General features: G+C 41.6%; 1 protein-coding gene across 3 annotated transcripts in view; it reads left to right on the forward strand.

Moving 5' to 3' along the window:
• SEMA4G (semaphorin 4G) overlaps positions 1-18,823 on the forward strand; it is a 205,753-nt gene that overhangs the window by 124,653 nt on the left and 62,277 nt on the right. For all 3 annotated transcript variants that reach the window (XR_011318531.1, XM_069753730.1, XM_069753731.1), the window contains exons 4-6: positions 2,967-3,029; positions 4,011-4,109; positions 16,465-16,558. Coding sequence is in view for 2 of the 3 variants with exons in the window: in XM_069753730.1 (XP_069609831.1) it covers positions 2,967-3,029; positions 4,011-4,109; positions 16,465-16,558 (256 nt within the window). In the remaining variant the exon portion in view is untranslated. The remainder of the gene's footprint in view (positions 1-2,966; positions 3,030-4,010; positions 4,110-16,464; positions 16,559-18,823) is intronic.

Raw genomic sequence — 18,823 nt, forward strand, 5'->3', positions numbered from 1 at the left:
GCGTGTCTTTCCAGACTGCAGCATGTCTGTTTATCTTGCGGAAATGTTCAGTCTCTGCAAAATAAATATCACCAGTCCAATGTTTTGGGTCTGATTCTGCACGGTTCAATGAACACATGCGGAATCACCTGCGTTCAGAAGCCGGCATCGCTTTAGACGGAGCGGACATGTGCTGCATCGAAAGCACTGCCTGATACTGACCGTGGGAACATACCCTAAGGGGTAACTTAATTACTTTGCACAAACCCTTTAATTATCGTACTTCATTTACAGACTGTTAGTCTGGTGGACTGCGGACTCCCTGGATAAAATTGGTTGTTTGATTGGCAGTGGGGCTTGCCGACTGCGGTCGGTAAAATCAGCAGTTTCCTGAGTGGTCTCGGGAGACAATTCTTCAGATCATCAGAGTTTGGGGAATCTTTGTAATACAGGTCTTGTGTTGACCTTGCAACATTTACTGAGTGCCTGCCAGACCCACGAGCAAGTCCTCTTGTTTAGTGAATGCCCCTGTCTACAGTAATGCCTGTTCTATAACATAAGGGCCCCAACACGGGGGAGAGGTTCTGGTTCCGGCCTTTGGGGAGCATTTCATGACAATCTACATGACCCCCTTCATCATCTCTTCCTCATTAGCTCCAACACTGCTTAATTAGAGGCTGTTAATAGACCTTCTGCCAAAACTTCTTTTTGGGAGTTGTAAAAAAGATGTGTATGCATTGATCCGATGGCAGCAGATGCACATTACAGCGTGAAATAAACCTTTATAGCGATGTACAAGCTGCCTTCTCGTAGCAAGATCAGAAATTCCGTGATATGTCGAACAGTCGAGTGTCGTATTATCTAAAGCATAAAAATAAAAATTTTATATTCTAGATTTTTTGTTGTTGACTGTTACTACGCTGGCACCCGATCTAGATGCTGCTGCTAGCACTACATGGTTAATGGTGATGCGATGAAAGTATATGTAGGTGTAGGATATTATGGAACAGTGCAAAGTACAAGCCAAGAGATCCAGACATGTGCATAATATATACCTGGCACAAATATTTGCCTTTTTTTTTTTTTTGCTACATACCTTAGATGCATATACAGTACAGACCAAAAGTTTGGACACACCTTCTCATTTAAAGATTTTTCTGTATTTTCATGACTATGAAAATTGTACATTCACACTGAAGGCATCAAAACTATGAATTCACACATGTGGAATTATATACTTAATTTCAGTTGTTTCACACTTTTTTGTTATGTCTTATATTCTAGGTTCTTCAAAGTAGCCAACTTTTGCTTTGATGACTGCTTTGCACACTCTTGGCATTCTCTTGATGAGCTTCAAGAGGTAGTCACCGGGAATGGTTTTCACTTCATAGGTGTGCCCTGTCAGGTTTAATAAGTGGGATTTCTTGCCTTATAAGTGGGGTTGGGACCATCAGTTGTGTTGTGCAGAAGTCTGGTGGATACACAGCTGATAGTCCTACTGAATAGACTGTTAGCTGCTTTTTTCTTGCCATAATACAAATTCTAAGTAAAGAAAAACGAGTGGCCATCATTACTTCAAGAAATGAAGGTCAGTCAGTGCGAAAAATTGGGAAAACTTTGAAAGTGTCCTAAAGTGCAGTAGCAAAAACCATCTCGCACTACAAAAAACTGGCTCACATGAGGACCGCCCCAGCAAAGGAAGACCGAGAGTCACCTCTGCTTCTGAGGATAAGTTTATCCGAGTCACCAGCCTCAGAAATCGCAGGTTAACAGCAGCTCAGTTTAGAGACCAGGTCAATGCCACACAGAGTTCTAGCAGCAGACACATCTCTACAACAACTGTTAAGAAGAGACTTTGTGCAGCAGGCCTTCATGGTAAAATAGCTACTAGGAAACCACTGCTAAGGACAAACAACAAGCAGAAGAGACTTGTTTGGGCTAAAGAACACGAGGAATGAACATTAGACCAGTGAAAATCTGTGCTTTGGTCTGATGAGTCCAGAGTCCAAATTTGAGATCTTTGGTTCCAACCACCGTGTCTTTGTGCAACGCAGAAAAGGTGAACGGATGGACTCTACATGCCTGGTTCCCACCGTGAAGCATGGAGGAGGAGGGGTGATGGTGTGGGGGTGCTTTGCTCATGACACTGTTGGGGATTTATTCAAAATTGAAGGCATGTTAAACCAGCATGGCTACCACAGCATCTTGCAGCGGCATGCTATTCCATCCGGTTTGCATTTAGTTGGACCATCATTTATTTATCAACAGGACAATGACCCCAAACACACCTCCAGGCTGTGTAAGGGCTATTTGACCGAGAAGGAGAGGGATGGGGTGCTACGCCAGATGACCTGGCCTCCACAGTCACCAAACCTGAACCCAATCGAGATGGTTTGGGGTGAGCTGGACCGCAGAGTGGAGGCAAAAGGGCCAACAAGTGCTAAGCATCTCTGGGAACTCCTTCAAGATTGTTGGAAGACCATTCCCGGTGACTACCTCTTGAAGCTCATCAAGAGAATGCCAAGAGTGTGCAAAGCAGTCATCAAAGCAAAAGGTGGCTACTTTGAAGAGCCCTAGAATATAAGACATACGGTAATTTCCGTTGTTTCACACTTTTTTAAGTATATAATTCCACATGTGTTAATTCATAGTTTTGATGCCTTCAGTGTGAATGTACAATGTTCATAGTCATGAAAATACAGAAAAATCTTTAAATGAGGTGTGTCCAAACTTTTGGTCTGTACTGTACCTCAAATACACATCTTGCTAACTTTAATCAATGAGCTGACTGATATTTTGAGGGATATTAGGCAGCATGACCATGTATTTGGGCACCAATATCTGATTCCCAGGCAAGGACACATTTTGCTTTTCTTGACGCTGCTGCATTGGCCATGCCCTCCTCATCCAAGATGGAGAATGTTTTATCTCATGGTGAATAAGCCGCCAGCCACAATAATAATTTGTTATCTCTCTATTTATTTTAGATTCACTGGGAAGTTAATGCGGATGAGACCAAGGCGTGCCAGGACAAAGGCCGAAACAATCAGGTAAAAAGGGCAATCGTGAACCAGTGTAGAATGAAAGGTGGCAAAGTAGTGATTGCTCAGATACTAACCTTTGTATTGATAACGTAGGAACATTTCATTTGCGCCCTATCTTTGCTTTCGCTCCGCCAGGAGACACTCATATGGGTGAAGCTTTTGTTCTCCTTGTTTTGGATGAGGATGTCACAAATTTGCCAGAGTTGTTTCTCAAAAATCTGAATCTACATGATGTGTACACTGCACATAGAGATCTGGCACAGGAGGTTGAGCCTGCTCCACGCAGCACAAAATAAGAATGTGATGAAAAGAAATCAGAAAGTCATACCATAAAATGGTAATCGTAAAAAACGAAAGCTCATAAAGCAAATAACTAATCCTGATAGAAATCTATCTACCAAAAGTTGAAGAGGAAAAATCAAAAGTGTAGAAGGGCGTACTGAGATTCTGTTACCCAAGGGCCCTTCATAAACCTCAACTTTTTCCAGTCCCATTCCTTGGACGGACAGATCCAAGAGATCTCCTCTTCTTTTTCTACTTGCCTGGATGGATTCAGAATACAGGCTGCCATATATAGTGATACTTTTTATTCCTGACAGGTTGCAATCTAGCCACAACCCAGCGCGGTGTTACATAATCACTGACGATTATTCCAATTATAGCGTTTTATTAGAGTTGCTATTTTTATATTTCCCTAAAATGTTATGGAAAGTGGCACCAGGCCGGAGCTTGTTATTAATCATTACGAGGATAATGAAGCCTATTGTTTAGGTTGTAGCTGAATGTCCGTGTAACGAGCATTGTCTGCCCTCGTTATCGCTGTGCAATCTCTCTGCATTTATAGAATATCCTAAAGAAGCTCTAGTCCTGCCAAATTCAGTCTACAAACCAGATACTGTTTAACAAAAGATTAGTTTGTCTCCTCACCAGCAGAATTTAGTGCTCTTGGGTTAGAACATAATTTCCTTTTTTTTTCTTTCCCGGCAGACGGAGTGTTTCAACCATATAAGGCTTTTGCAGAGGTTTAATGAAACCCACCTGTATGTCTGCGGGACGCACGCCTTTTCCCCTCTTTGCTGCTACATTGTAAGTACCAACACTGTTTATTTAATCTACTGTCCATTTCCTCAATGATCGGAATTGTTATTTGTATAATGAAGTAATTAATAGAATTATTCGCATTGGTTTTGTTAAGTTTTTAAAGGGGTTGTCTCACCAGGATAATCCTTTCCATATGTCCTTTTAGGGACCCTCAGAGCAGAGCATTACCAACAAAGAGCGGATTTCTCTAGCTCCCGTGGACTTGTCCGGTCCGTTTTTCTTAGATACAATTAGCCATTTATTTTAACTTTTGGCATGTAATACTCTATTTTTCCTGAAGTGGCAGCGTTTGGTAGGCCATAACTTATCTAATAGCTGATCACTAGAAGGTTTCTAAAGTTGGATCATGGAGATAATTTCATGGTTCCGCACTTGATCGTTGGTAGCAGAGTTGTATGCAGTGACCAGAAACTACATGTTGCAAGTGGAAAAGGGCTGTTCACGTGTAATATGCTAAATATATATATACAGTGATATATACATATATACGGTAATACTTTGCTGATCTGTTGTGTGTGGGTACTGTGATGACCACCAATGAGAAGAGAAAAAATGCTTCTGTTACTACCTCAGGAAGGAACCCTGCTGTGACCACTGGGGAGACAGGAAACTGCTGTAACCACTGGGGAGAAGGGAAAACGCTGACTTTGCAAGGGAGTGGAGACAAATGCCGTGACTATTGTGAATAGGAAAACATCACTGTAATCACTAACTGCTTTGATTGCTGTGAAGAAGAACGAACAATAAAATTTATCAAAATTTTGCTTTGCCATGTGGCAGTAGAGAGGAAGATCTGAGTATTTGAACAACTGAGATGGGGAGAGAGGAACACGAAGTGTAGAGTTCCTAAAGTAAGGAATCTAAGGGCTATATTACAGAAGTTCATGTTAGAATTTATGTATCTGCAATACTTTAAAGACGATCTGTCACTTGCTAAAAACAGTTTGAGTTAGATACCTTATAAAAATCCTTGAGTTCTTCTGATTCTGCCAATGTTTTCCATTTTCTGCTGCATCACTCCATTGCAGAGATATTCATAATTGTTTCTTCTGAAGCACACTCTGAAATTTCTGCTTTATAGCCCAACTGGGTGTTTCTTCAGAGTCGTTTCTGGGGCATGCGCTTTCACCCCTGACACTGCCAACCACAGCTTCTAAGACTGATAGACTGCTAGATTAGCTACTGAGTGGTGATTGTCTGCATCTGGGAGAGAGGAGTGAAAATGCACACTCCCAGTTGGACCGCAAAGCAAAGATTTCTCATAATGCGCTACAGAATGAAATAAGTGAATATCTCTGCACTGGATCAACACAGCTCAAAATGGAACCAGGAGCAAAATCAGGGGAGCTCAATGATTTTTTACAAAGTACTTAATGCTATTTATTTTTAGCAAGTCACAGGTCCTCTTTAAAGCCCCTTCTCGACAAATAGGTACGTCATAGGTCGTGTTCCTGTGTTTGATACAGGCTCCAGCTCTGAGCACGCATCTTTCCCCGCAGATGACAGCTGGTTTGATCAGCTGTCATGTACCTCGAACAGCTGCGGGTGGAATCTCGATGAGAAATTTCTCATGATGATCTGCGGTGAACTCGGTGTATTTTTCCTCACTGTGCTGAGGTTACCACAGTTCAGCCCTGCTGGGAAAGCAGCCTCAATGACTGGTGGTAACCTTGATGAGGTCACCATTAGTCACTGATGCTGCTCTCGCAGCAGCTCATTAATCAGTGGTTCTCAGCCTGGATGGTTGCATCTTTGCACTGTTCAGGTTGAAAACTTTTTATCCCCAGACATGGATTACGGTGTGAGACAGAACGTTGGACTGGTTAAAGCTATTTTTGTTTTATTACAGGAGACATTGGCTTCAATGGAATGGGCGTTAGCTGAGTATAACTGTGTGTGTTATTTTTTAATAAAAAGGAAAAGTGTGTTTTTGTTTTGATTTCAAATAAAAGACTTTATACTTGCTGTGTCTTTATAGAATTAGTAATGGATAGGTGTATTATAGACGCCTCTCCATTACTAACCCGTGGGCTTGATGTCACCAGACAATACAAAGGTGACATCAACCCCACAAATATGAACCCATTTTCCACTGCTACAGGGCAAGTGGGAAGAACCAGGCAGAGAGTCAGAATTGGCGCATCTAATAGATGTGCCTTTTTTGGATGGCTGTAGGCTGCCATTTTTAGGTTGTGGGGTGGGGACAATATATCCATGGCCACTTACCAGTCTAAGAATACCAGCCCCCAGCTGTCTGCTTTAGCAAGTCTGGCTGTCAAAAATGGGGGTGACCCCAAGCCCTCTATTCTTGATAACCAGCCTTGTTAACTCTGACAGCTGTGGGTTGCAGTCCACAGCTGTTAGCTTTGCCTAGCTGGTTATCAAAAATACAGGGGAACCCACTCCGGGTTTTTTATTTATTTATAGCGCGTGATCTCACTGTTATTAGCGGCAGCAGGTGTAGGTTGATAGGAGTAGTAGTCCCATCAGCGGCCGCCTGCTCTCACTGTTATCACTTGAATATAACTCTCATCATTCTCCCCTGCTCGCTCTGATCACTGGCAGCGCAGAGGAGAATGATGAGAGCAGTCATCAGCACCCGGCGCCGGGGAACAGCGCTAACTGTACTGTTGCTTCCCAGGCGCTGGTGCGTTTCACACTGATAACCCACAGATGTCATCCTTGTGCATGTGGGTGGGATGTTTTAAGACCCGTGATTCTGTTAAAAAACTAACGTGTCAACATATTTTGTCCAGTGACACACTGTCTGTGGAAACACACTGACACTTGCAGAGACCCATTCACTTGAATGTGTCTACTTGTATAAAGGTACCGTCACACATAACGATATCGTTAACGATATTGTTGCTTTTTGTGACGTAGCAACGATATCGTTAAGGAAATCGTTATGTGTGACAGCGACCAACGATCAGGCCCCTGCTGGGAGATCGTTGGTCGCTGAGGAAAGTCCAGAACTTTATTTCGTCGCTGGACTTCCCGCTGACATTGCTGGATCGGCGTGTGTGACGCCGATCCAGCGATGTCTTCACTGGTAACCAAGGTAAACATCGGGTTACTAAGCGCAGGGCCGCGCTTAGTAACCCGATGTTTACCCTGGTTACCAGCGTAAACGTTAAAAAAAACAAACAGTACATACTTACCTTCAGCTGTCTGTCCCCGGCGCTCTGCTTCTCTGCACTCCTCCTGCATCCTGTGTCAGCGCCAGCCAGCCGGAAAACAGAGCGGTGACGTCACCGCTCTGCTTTCCGGCTGACCGGCGCTGACAGTGCAGAGGAAAGCACAGCGCCGGAGGACAGACAGCTGAAGGTAAGTATGTAGTGTTTGTTTTTTTAACGTTTACGCTGGTAACCAGGGTAAACATCGGGTTACTAAGCGCGGCCCTGGTTACCGGGGAGTGACCTCGGGATCGTTGGTCGCTGGAGAGCGGTCTGTGTGACAGCTCTCCAGCGACCAAACAGCGACGCTGCAGCAATCGACATCGTTGTCGGTATCGCTGCAGCGTCGCTTAGTGTGACGGTACCTTAAGTGTCTCTAGTACATGTGAAACTGTCACCACACCTACCGGACACGCTGACGTCTGAAAGAGGCCTAACAAAGAGATATTGCTGCAAGTGGACAAGCCCTGTTACAAATGTTATATTTTAAGGGAATACAATAGAGTTCAAAGCGGGGTAGCAAGTTGTATTTATGGTAAGGGTGACTTGTGAAATACCTCAAGGTTGACAAAGTGCTCAGGGGTCTTTGAGAATAGTCAAAGATTCTTCACAGAAACCTTTTAGTAATCAGTTTTTTAGCAGGTTTTGAAAATATATCTAGAGGCATGCAGACATCATTGCACTTTGAAGTCTTTCCAAATATTTGTTGTCTGTGGGATGGAAGAGCATAAGGGTCAATGAGAGTCGTATATACGTATACCTGTGCTGCAACGAGCCGACGACGTCTTGTAGCTGTTTAGTCTATTTAACCTTATCATAGTATAGAGGATTAGGAGTGTGACATTACTAATTTAGCCATGAGCCGCGCTGAATGAAATATCCCGGTTTTGTTCATCTTTGCAGTTTTATGCAAAGATTTATGCGGTGGACTGCGGTGGTTTTGGTTTAATTGGATCTATAGGAAGCTCCTCCAGAAGATCATATATGAAGGAAAGAAGTATTGTCGGTTCTTTATATTATTCAGTTTGATTACTTGTTTACAGCAGAACTTTGAAACCCCCGCTTCCCCTGAAATTACACAGCCAGTTCACTTATTTAATTGGGAATTCTGGGACTCTTAAAAGGGATATGTCACCAGATTGGAGCAAATTGGAGTAACATTAACATTTTCATTAAGTATTTATTTAAATGGAAGTTAGGAAAACTTTAAAAAGGATAATGCAGCCACAGAGGCATGAATTATCAAATATCAAAGTAAGTACACCAATGTCATTAGGTCCAAGGGATCTAATTAATTATGTATGTAACTTCTATTTTGAAACCTGGTGATAGATCTCATTTATTATTCCATTTGTTGGTTCTACAGGGAGATTTGCTGCCAGATTCTTCTTTGTGTATGTGTTGACCTGTCATAGTTTTTTAAGGTTGAAGATAGGTTGGACCTGATGGATTTATGTCTATCACCTAACATGTTGATCCAGAGGAACACCAAAATCTCTTGAGGCAGATGGTAATTCCCCATAATAGTGGAAAATTCCATCCCAACACCACATATGGCAATCAAATCAGTTCTCCGAATTACAAAATCTAATATCTATAACCTGTAATGTTTCTGTTTTTGCAAGAAATCATCCAGGCCCCTTTCTTGTTTTCCTATAAAAAGAGATGTCCAAGCTGCCAAAGTGATAGACATTTATCTCTTACCCACATATTCCGTGATAAATGTCAAATTTCAGAGGACCTCAATGCCTAGAACTCGACAGTCATAAATCCTGAGGAAGGTAGAGCTTGAATACATTTGTGGTGTCCCATGTGTCCTTCATGACCCTTCATTCAGGGTCCATAATGCTATACTTTGAGTGATTGCCCCTTTCCCGATGAGTGATTGCCCCTTTCCCGATGAGTGACGGACCCTTTCCCGATGGGCGATGGACCCTTTCCCGATGAGCGACGTCTTGAATTGAGGGATAACTTTGTTTTTAGTGTCGTATTTTTCTAACAAAGTTGGCTTGCAACCTATATGGCCATCATTATAGCTGTTACATGAGTTACCAGCCAACTTTTGTAGCAAACAGAACAACACTACCTTGTTTTGCAAAAATATTGGAACAATGGATGTATAACTGCCTTCGTGGTGGATACAATGGCTGCCATGTAGATTGTAGCTTGGCTTTCCCTAAATATATACCGTAACTTGGAATTGATTAACTAGTCTGTTCTTTCTAGTCAAGCTGTTAAACAACTTTACATTTATTTCTATTTTTCCATTTATTAATTTGGTGTTTCTGGAAGGTTTATAGGCTGACTTGTATAAATTGGAGATGGGGCTTCAAAGGCCTCGTGGATAGGAAAATATGGATGTGCAGCTTTAGGGCTTCACATGCTAAGACCACAAACAACATAGTAAATGTTCAGCCTGATATATTACGATGTAGATGTAGAAATTTACATTTTTTTTACATGTTTACATCACATATAAACTCTAAGCAGATGTTCTGGTGCCCAAATAGGCATCCAATATGCCCTCCTTAAAGAGATGTATATATAGTTTTTTAATCAAAACCTGGTGTGCTAAGGATTAATTGCCGATCCTGTATTTATAGCAGCGCCCATTAACCCCCCAGTTTATTGATGATGTAGTGTCTGTTGTTTTTCCCTTTTTATTTCATGTTTAGGTTTCTGTGATTTGTCATGTTTAAAGCAGAAAACAGGCCCGGATGGTGGGAGACCTGGCCCTTTATGTATGTAAACACGAACAGAGCGACTCTGCGCTCTTGTTAACATTTTGTGTACACGATGAAATGCCGCTGCCAAGACCCTGTGAGCGAAGAGAAAAGAATAGATCAAAAAGCTCAGCCGCGTTCCACATTTTATATTTGCATGGCGTTGGGCAAAAGGAAGAGAATTGTTTATAAGCCTTGAATATAAAGGGAGCTTAAATGGAATGTGACATTAGAAAACGACCTGTTACAGTCCATCTATGTTAAAGGATTAGTCTCTAGTGATGAGCGAGCATAAGATGTTATCAGAGCGCGCTCGTGTCCTAATCGAGTATTTTCACATGCAGAGATTGCTGGTTTGTTAGGTAATTTTTGAATGTGTTGCTGCTGTCAAACAGCAGCGGCAAATCCAGTATTTTTCTCGAGCACGCCAAAAATACTTTATTAGCACACGAGCGCACTCTGATAACACCTTATCCGAGCACACGCGCTCATCACTTAGTCTCATCTCATTTTTTTTTTTTTTATTCAAGAGCACACCGCTCCTCGGCTTCCAGCTTTGCTCGCTGGGGAAGGGAAGTCGGGTAGAGCACAGTTTTTTTTTTTCTTTGCATGAGTTTTGTGCAGGAGTTTGCCAAAACAAGGAAACTGCTATAATGAAGGTGGGACCAAAACCATTCCGAATTTTTATTTTTGCACATTTGTCTTTTTTTTCCCCCTTGTTTTTTTCCCCTAAAAGCTATAACTTATTTATTTTTACTTTTATTTTTCTTTACGGCGTTTAATGTATGATCTAATTTTATTATTATTATTTATTGTTATAGCGCCATTTATTCCATGGCGCTTTACATGTGAGGAGGGGTATACATAATAAAAACAAGAACAATAATCTTAAACAATACAAGTCACAACTGGTACAGGAGGAGTGAGGACCCTGCCCGCGAGGGCTCACAATCTACAAGGGATGGGTGAGAATACAGTAGGTGAGGATAGAGCTGGTCATGCAGCGGTTTGGTCGATCGGTGGTTACTGCAGGTTGTAGGCTTGTCTGAAGAGGTGAGTCTTCAGGTTCTTTTTTCAGGTTCTTTTTTAAATATTGATTGGACTTCTGCGGATGGGGAATGCTAAATATGCTTCATTATACATTTTTTTCATATAAACTTTTCGTTTTATTAGTAATATTAATTTTAGTTTTTTTTTTTAAATAATATTTATATATTTTTTAACTATTGTGCTTGAACCTGGGCTAGTGTTAAGAATTGCAATATTTTAGCATGCTACATTTTGGTATTTCAAATTAGAAGAAGAAGAAAAAAAATCATTAAAATCAAGAAGCCTTTTATACATGTTGGATTATTATTAGAAGCCATTTAATGTTGTTAAGATGAAATAAATGTATAAAGGATGTTAAAGCAAAACAGACATTTACAGACGGTTTTGGAAAAACTAGGACACATTTCAGCCCTGAGCACAATGATATTTACTGAACTGACCATTCGCGTTTCTCTTACAGGAATATGTGAATTGTTGTGCAGTATCTTCTGGGGAAATGGCCAGAATAATAGAATTTTTAATAGATTGATGTGACGATTGTGTTTAATATTGTTATTGGGGGGTGTTTTCCGCACAAATATTTGAAGTTAACAGAAAAGTACTAAAATTTTCAGAAATCTAATTGGGAATATCGAGCTTTATGTTTAAAACCTGAAGCATGCAGCTCCACTGCGCCAATGTGTTCATGACAGCACTTAGCCTAATGTGGTGGCTGAAGACCGGAAGAGTTAACATAGGGGCATGCAGCAGAAAGGCTGACGCTCTGCGCAGGTTCATTCAGTCGTTATCTATTTTTTAGATTGATTATTTATTGGGAATGATGGAGTTTTACCATTAAACAAGCAAGGTAGTAAACTACGTAGAACAACAATTACAGTAAATGAAAAGGAGCATAATGGCGAACATGTCACCAGAAAAAGTATGTATTTTTTAAATCACGTATTTGTTAAATGTATATTTTTTAAAACATTTTTTAGTAAATTTTTTTTTACAATTTTCCATATCATCATCAATGTAAAAAAAAAAAAATCTTGTATTTTTCACACTACCCACTAAGCATTAAAGGTTTTGCAAAGGCTTGGGGCTCATGTCTGCAGTCACTGTATGTGACTGCAGACTTGTGGATTCTCACAGCGTGCAGTGTACACACTGTCAGATTACTCTGGTGCTAGTGCCGGAGAGCATGCGATTTGCAAACTTTCGGCCACATTACGACTTGAAAAATGTTTGATTATTTGTGAGCGGAATCGGGCTGTGTGCTTCGTGGAGCTTCCAAAGGGTCTCATTTTACGGTTACGCCTGAGATTGACCAAATCCTCTAGTAGACTATAATCCAGAGGTGCAGTACCCTTTAAAGGAGTTGTCTATCCTTGGGGTTTAAGGCTGTAGTTAAGCTATGTGTCTGTGAATCCTGGCAGTATGCAATCTGCGTATTTCTGACCACAATCCAACTGGACATGTCCAGCCTCGCACGATTCACCAGTATTGAGCAAAACTGTTTGTCTAGTTGGCACTTGACCACATGTCTGCAAATCGCATACTGGAGGTCACGCTCCCAGCACCGGAACCAGAGAATCTTGACAGCGTGCAGTGCTCGCTGTGATGAATCACAAGTCTGCAGTCACAGAGTGCACAGACTCTCCCGTGTACCCCATACACATGAGCACATATCTCAGCTGAGTTCTCAATGTTTTCGACACCGTGAGAGCAGAAAGCCGTTTCCAGACGCCCCTGGCATCAGCTTGAATCTCCTTAAAACAAAAGGTTTTGGCATTGAAATGTAATCTGCCCAGTCCTTCTCTCCCCCACCATCACCTTGTGTAAGGAGAGTGTCGGGAAATACAGTTGGAAGCTGATTCTACAGCTTGATGAAGTTATTTTAATGTGTTTAAAATAAAAATAGATGAAACGTACTAATATTTTGTAGTTATGAAAGCTTCCTCCATGCTGAGAGTTGAGTACCGGCCACAGGGTTCCAGTCATCTCCACTTCTGCATTGGTTTCGAGAGAGATGTCCCCATTCCCTGTTTTGTTGACCTGAACCTCTTCTTTACCACTGATTCAGAGACAGAGAATGCAATAACAATATTCGTCACACTAATGACCACATTTGCTTGTTTGTGTGCTCTTCTGTGCCTCACTGTCACAGCGTTCCTTTAACATTTGATGTAACTTGAGTCTTACATTTGTGAAACTGAATCTTTAGCCATCCTCCCATGACTTCACCATGTCACAGTGCATGACCTGATCATACGGTTATTTCAATGATGGTCACAAGGATAGGGGTTTTCTTACGAGAAGAGCTTTTGAGGTCAATCACACATAAATATATTTTGAGATGATCAGATCTGGAGATGTGCATTAAGGCTCCCATACACATTAGACTAATGTTGGCCGAACTCGCCAACGAGTCTGGGGCCTCTTGGCACGTTGGATTTCTAATTGTGGGTCCCTGCTAGAGAACACAAGCTCTTTGTCCAATCTTCTTCAGTATTTGGGGACTCCAAAGAGATGGCTGTCAGACGAACGTTTCATCGACTGACCTCTATCTATTGCGTATAGGGGATTTAAATTAATGGTCAGTAGGGGGGCTAGTGGCAAATATTTTTTTTTACTGGATCTCTGGCTAGAAATCCCATTGACATTCCCAATGCCAATTCCTTTGTGTTAAGATTGTTAGATGCAATAGCAATGTCCTGGTTTTTTTTATCTGACTTAATTACTATGTCTTTATATTCTTAGTGAAATATTCTTGTGAGTTTTTCAGAGGATTGTGACCTAATGATCTCATTCATACCATGAATTGCAGAAGTAAACGCAGTCATTAGTTTCTATATGACTTAGTACCCGGTTAGGCAATATAGCATACTTTAACATTTAGACTGAAATTACTGAATATGTAAAATGTTTGTCTGCACGCACATGTCCACTATATGGGCAGCAGTAGTGTTAAGACTTAGAGGTTATACTGGACTTTTTTTTTTCTTCTATGTGTAAAAGCACTAACAGGCAGGTAGTTGCAGGCGCTGATCTCTGCTGGCACAGAGAGGTCACAGACCGCTCCGGCCGGCAATTTAGCGGCTTACACTGATGTCATGTCGATAGAGCAGCTGCTTCTTTTCCACTCTGCTCTGTTGAAAGGTCATGACTACCAATGTCATGCTGATTGACTGCTTAACTGCAGGATGCCGGCTGCCAATCTGCATGACATCAGAAGACACTCCTCGTTAGCAGAGCAGCCTCGAAGAAGAGCTACTCTGTTGACATGGAGCAGCTGAATTGCTGGCAGGAACGGTCAGTGACTGCTCTGAGTCTGCCATGCAAAGCACAAAATTCTGATGACAAAAAAAAGCTGTGTACATGATATTTCTGAAATCTCATAAACTTTGCTGGTACTGTAAAGCGCAGCTGACAAATTTCATAAAAACGCATAAAAAAAAGAATTGCTGCAAAAACACCTAGTGTGAACTTACTCCAAATAGGCAGTTTTATGTATGCTCAATATACATAATTTACTAAAAAGAAAACAAAAAAACTAACATCTACTGTAGTTTTGGGCACATAGATAGGCCCATCTTGCCTAGTAAAGTGGAGGAGATGGAAACCTCTAGTATTGCAGCACAACCTTATTTACTTCATTGGGAAGAATCGGCAGTACCAGACAGATCCTGTCGATAAGAGTAATACTGTTTCTGGAACAGAAAGCAGACCCCGTTTCTGGTGTCTTGGACCACCGCTGCTCAGTTCAATGACCAGGTGTAGCCGAAGATTGGCCTAAGTTGCTAGTTGACAAATAGAATAGAGATTGGCTATAATAATCTTAAAATGGAAGCAGGATGTCATTTTGAGAAGGACCAATGTTTGCCTTGGACCTGATGTTGGCCAGATCTAGAGCGTTGGTGTGTTCAGAGGGGACTAAAGCTCATCTTTGGCTTCTAGTCGTGTTTCTTTGTCCAAGTGCAAAGCTTGGACAGAGCCATCTCCCTTGCTCTGCTCGGTCATCGGCATCAAGGCTGTTTAGATGCTGTGTAAGTGGCAATGTTCCTGACAGCATTTCTTAATGTGCCATTTGGTCAAAGAGCAAAATATTTCATCAACTAAAAAAAAAAAAGTGCTGAAATTCCAAAGTCTGCATATAGGGATTGAGAAATCCTTTTGTAGAAACTCGCACTTAGTGTGATGCAAGAATGCGTTCTGACTTATTAATTTTCTCTTCGAGGAATTCATCACCCTGATTTATTAGTCTTACCTTATTTGAGCTGCAGTGTAATTAGTAACACGTCTTTAGCGGTTATGAAAGTGTCTTCACAATTCAATTTCTTTCTGATCGCAGCTACTCATTTAGTATAATGTGTTATAATAAGAAGGAAAACACTTAACGATGGTGACCAAACCACTGTTACTCCATAAATGGAGCTGAGAGATGGCTTTTAAATAGGTTATCCGGAGTCCAGAGCCGCTTACTTCTGTATTGGAAGTGAGCAGTGCTGATGATATTGCCACCCGCACACCTACCGAGACGTATGATTGGTAGCGCATCGGGCATTTGTCCTGTCCTAGGAAACCGGATACCTGCATGATACCGACTGATCATATACCCACCACAACAGGTTTGTGGGGTCACTGCTGATGCGGCAGTGAGCGGCTTTGGATGGCGCCGGTTCACCCCTTAAGAGCGGTAGAGGTCACAAGGAGTGGTGGAGGTCCAATTTCTGGGACCCACCCCAATCGGAGTGGGAAACTTTTTATCCCCAATGGGACACATGTACTCCCGCTAGAATGGAGCAGCAGTGCGCATCCTTGACTCGCCGTTCTATTCATTCTCTATGGGAGTTTTGAGTGCTGTGCTCGACTTTATCCAGCAGCTCCATTGGACCTGCATTGGCTCAGTCTCCTGACGGGTGTAATGTTTGCTGATCCATCTTATATCAAATTTGTGCTTCACTAAGGGCCGTTAGAGCTGAGTTGTAGGTTGGGAATAAGCTGTTAACAATCCAGAGTTGTTGGCGCACCATCACCCCGCAGTCGTACTGCAGTGCCTACATTTAATCGCCATTCTGTCCTCTGTAGCTGGAGGAAGTCTTATTCTAAAGAGTCATTTCCAAGAAGTCGGGAAACCTAATGTTTGGGTATTGACAGCACAACCACTTTTCATTGAACCTTCATTACGAAGCACGATCGGCACTTGTAGCGCTCAGGTTGTCCTACATGGAGCGAGCCGGGCAGACTGGCTGCGGGCACTGCTTCTCACTGATGGACGCGCACTCTTGTGATCCATTAGCTCAGCCGGCTTTTGGCTCTCGAGTTCAGCAGTCTGCTTTTATCTGATACAACGTGGCGTCTAGTTTTCTTTTCTGTCCATTAATCTTGTTTATTTTTTTGTGTGTTTAGGATGCCCGGACATTCCTTTTACCTGCTACCTTTGATGACGGGAAAGAGAAGTGCCCGTATGACCCAGTCATAGGTTACACTGGCCTTATAAAAGGTAAGACGTGTGTGTATTCAGCATTACAGAGGATGAAAAACATGGCTGCTTCATTATTTTTTATGTGCATGAACTCTCTTAAATTCACTCATTGGTGTATAGTGTGGTTAGCCCGGGCAAGATAAGTATTTATGACCCCAAAGGCAGTAATAATACCCACTGCTTAAAAAAAAAAGAAAGAAAAAGCCCCTTGAGTGCCCTGTTAAAACAATCAATTGTCCTCTCTTAAAGCAAATAATGCTCTTAGTGCCCCTGTAAACAGTAATAATGTCACCTCTGTGCCTGCACCCCCTGCAAAAAAAAGTTTAAACTCTCGTAATCCGAGCAACTGTGTCCTCCTCTCCCCTGCACACAGAACGGGCTGGCAAAAAAGATGCAACGCAGTGACGTTATTGTGCCACCTCTGGTTGCTGACGTCTTGTACAATTTAAATTAGTGCACCCCAGAGATTTCAGGCACCCTGCTAGAAGTCTGAGGCTTGTGCACTGCCCTAGATATCGGCAGTAGTGATATGCTACTGCTACTTTTATTTATTTTTTATTTTGCCCCATAAGAATTTGCACCCATAGAAGCTGCCTGTATGGTGCCCCCCATGCTTCACCACTGAATGGACGATGTCTGATATCACAGGTCAGTCTTATTCACAGTAACAATACCTTCATCCTACTGAATATATAGATTATCTGAAATCGTTATGCTGCCATATCCGTGATCCTTATTTACAGAGACGTTACTTGAAGCTCCTTTTCTTTTTTTTTTCTTTTTATTGGATCCTACAGGTACCAGGGGCCCTGCTGCTCCTTCTGCCCTCTGTAGCTGCAGGGCATCCTTGAGCCTAAAGGAGAAACCAGTGATCTGTGACTATAAGGGTCTCCAGCTCCACTTTATTATAGTTGTTCATTTTTGGTAGATCACCTGATTGATAATAAAGGGTTTTTTTTTCCATAAATGTTTTTTTGTTTCTTCTGACAAATCAGACTTTTTGATCAGACCCAGTTGTAGAGGCCGTGACTCAATACTGAAGCAGGAATGTAAAACTTAATAGACTAAAAGGCCTTTAATAAGTTGGGGATTTATGGATGTCAACCCATGTGGAAATTAGAATGACTGTATTTGCTCTCTTTCAGCTTTCCTATGTTGAAATGATGATGACTGATTTTGCTCTCAATCAGCTTTCCTATTTATTTATTTTTACTCACTTATATAGCTCCATTAAAGAGGTATTTCCATCTCTAAGATCCTATCCCAATATGTAGTATTTGTAATAAAAATATTAGCAAATACCTCTAATTACAAATGTAGTATAGTTCTTCTGATTCACTGTCTCTTTCCTCATGTGCAGGCATTGCAGGACCTTAGGTATCCATGGTTACGACCACTGATATAGTGACAGCTTGTTGCTAATGGATACCTAAGGTCCTGCAATGCCTGCACATGAGGAAAGACATAGCGACTCAGAAAAACTATACCACCTTTCTTATTGGAATTATTTGCTAATATTATTATTATTATACCTATTACATATTGGGATAGGATCATGGAGATGGGAATACCTCTTTAATTCCACATTGCTTTACAGACATTATTGGCACTGTCCCCATTGGGGCTCACAATCTGATGTAGTCATCCCACTGTACATTATGGCATAGTCAAAGGATATATCACAAAATCAGGAACTGACCACTGGGACCCACATCTATCTCTGGGGGCAAGGCAAGTGAGCCTTGTCACAGTGCCTGCTATTAGTGGAGATGTGGCCTCTCATATTCATAGAAAGGACTGGGCGTATTTTTCGCCACCTCTTCGTTACTGGTTGGCGCACAAGTGGGGCCCGTTATTGAGATAAATTCGGGTTCTACTGGAAGGACCCTCATATAAAAGGATGCAATAAATGAGTACGGCTATGTTCCCATGGGATCTTTTTGCTGAGAAAAAATAAACCATGTCGACAGTCAGAAGTATTTCTTACAAAGGGCGAAATACACACTGGTATCCGCAGCGTGAATATTTAACATTTGCTGTGCGGGACACTTTTCTCTTCAGAATGATATTTCGGGGGATGATGTGCCACTGATAGGATCGTTCTGTGTGCAGAGAACATCGTCTTATTACCGATCATTCTGTGCATCTAGCATGTTTGTCGTCCTGTAAACGACCACCGATATATATATATATATATATATATATATATATATATATATATATATATATATATATATATATATATATAATTTTTTTTTTTTTTTTTTCCGAACAGTGGTCGTT

The sequence above is a fragment of the Ranitomeya imitator genome, chromosome 2, assembly GCF_032444005.1.
Source record: "Ranitomeya imitator isolate aRanImi1 chromosome 2, aRanImi1.pri, whole genome shotgun sequence".
Lineage (NCBI taxonomy): Eukaryota > Metazoa > Chordata > Amphibia > Anura > Dendrobatidae > Ranitomeya > Ranitomeya imitator.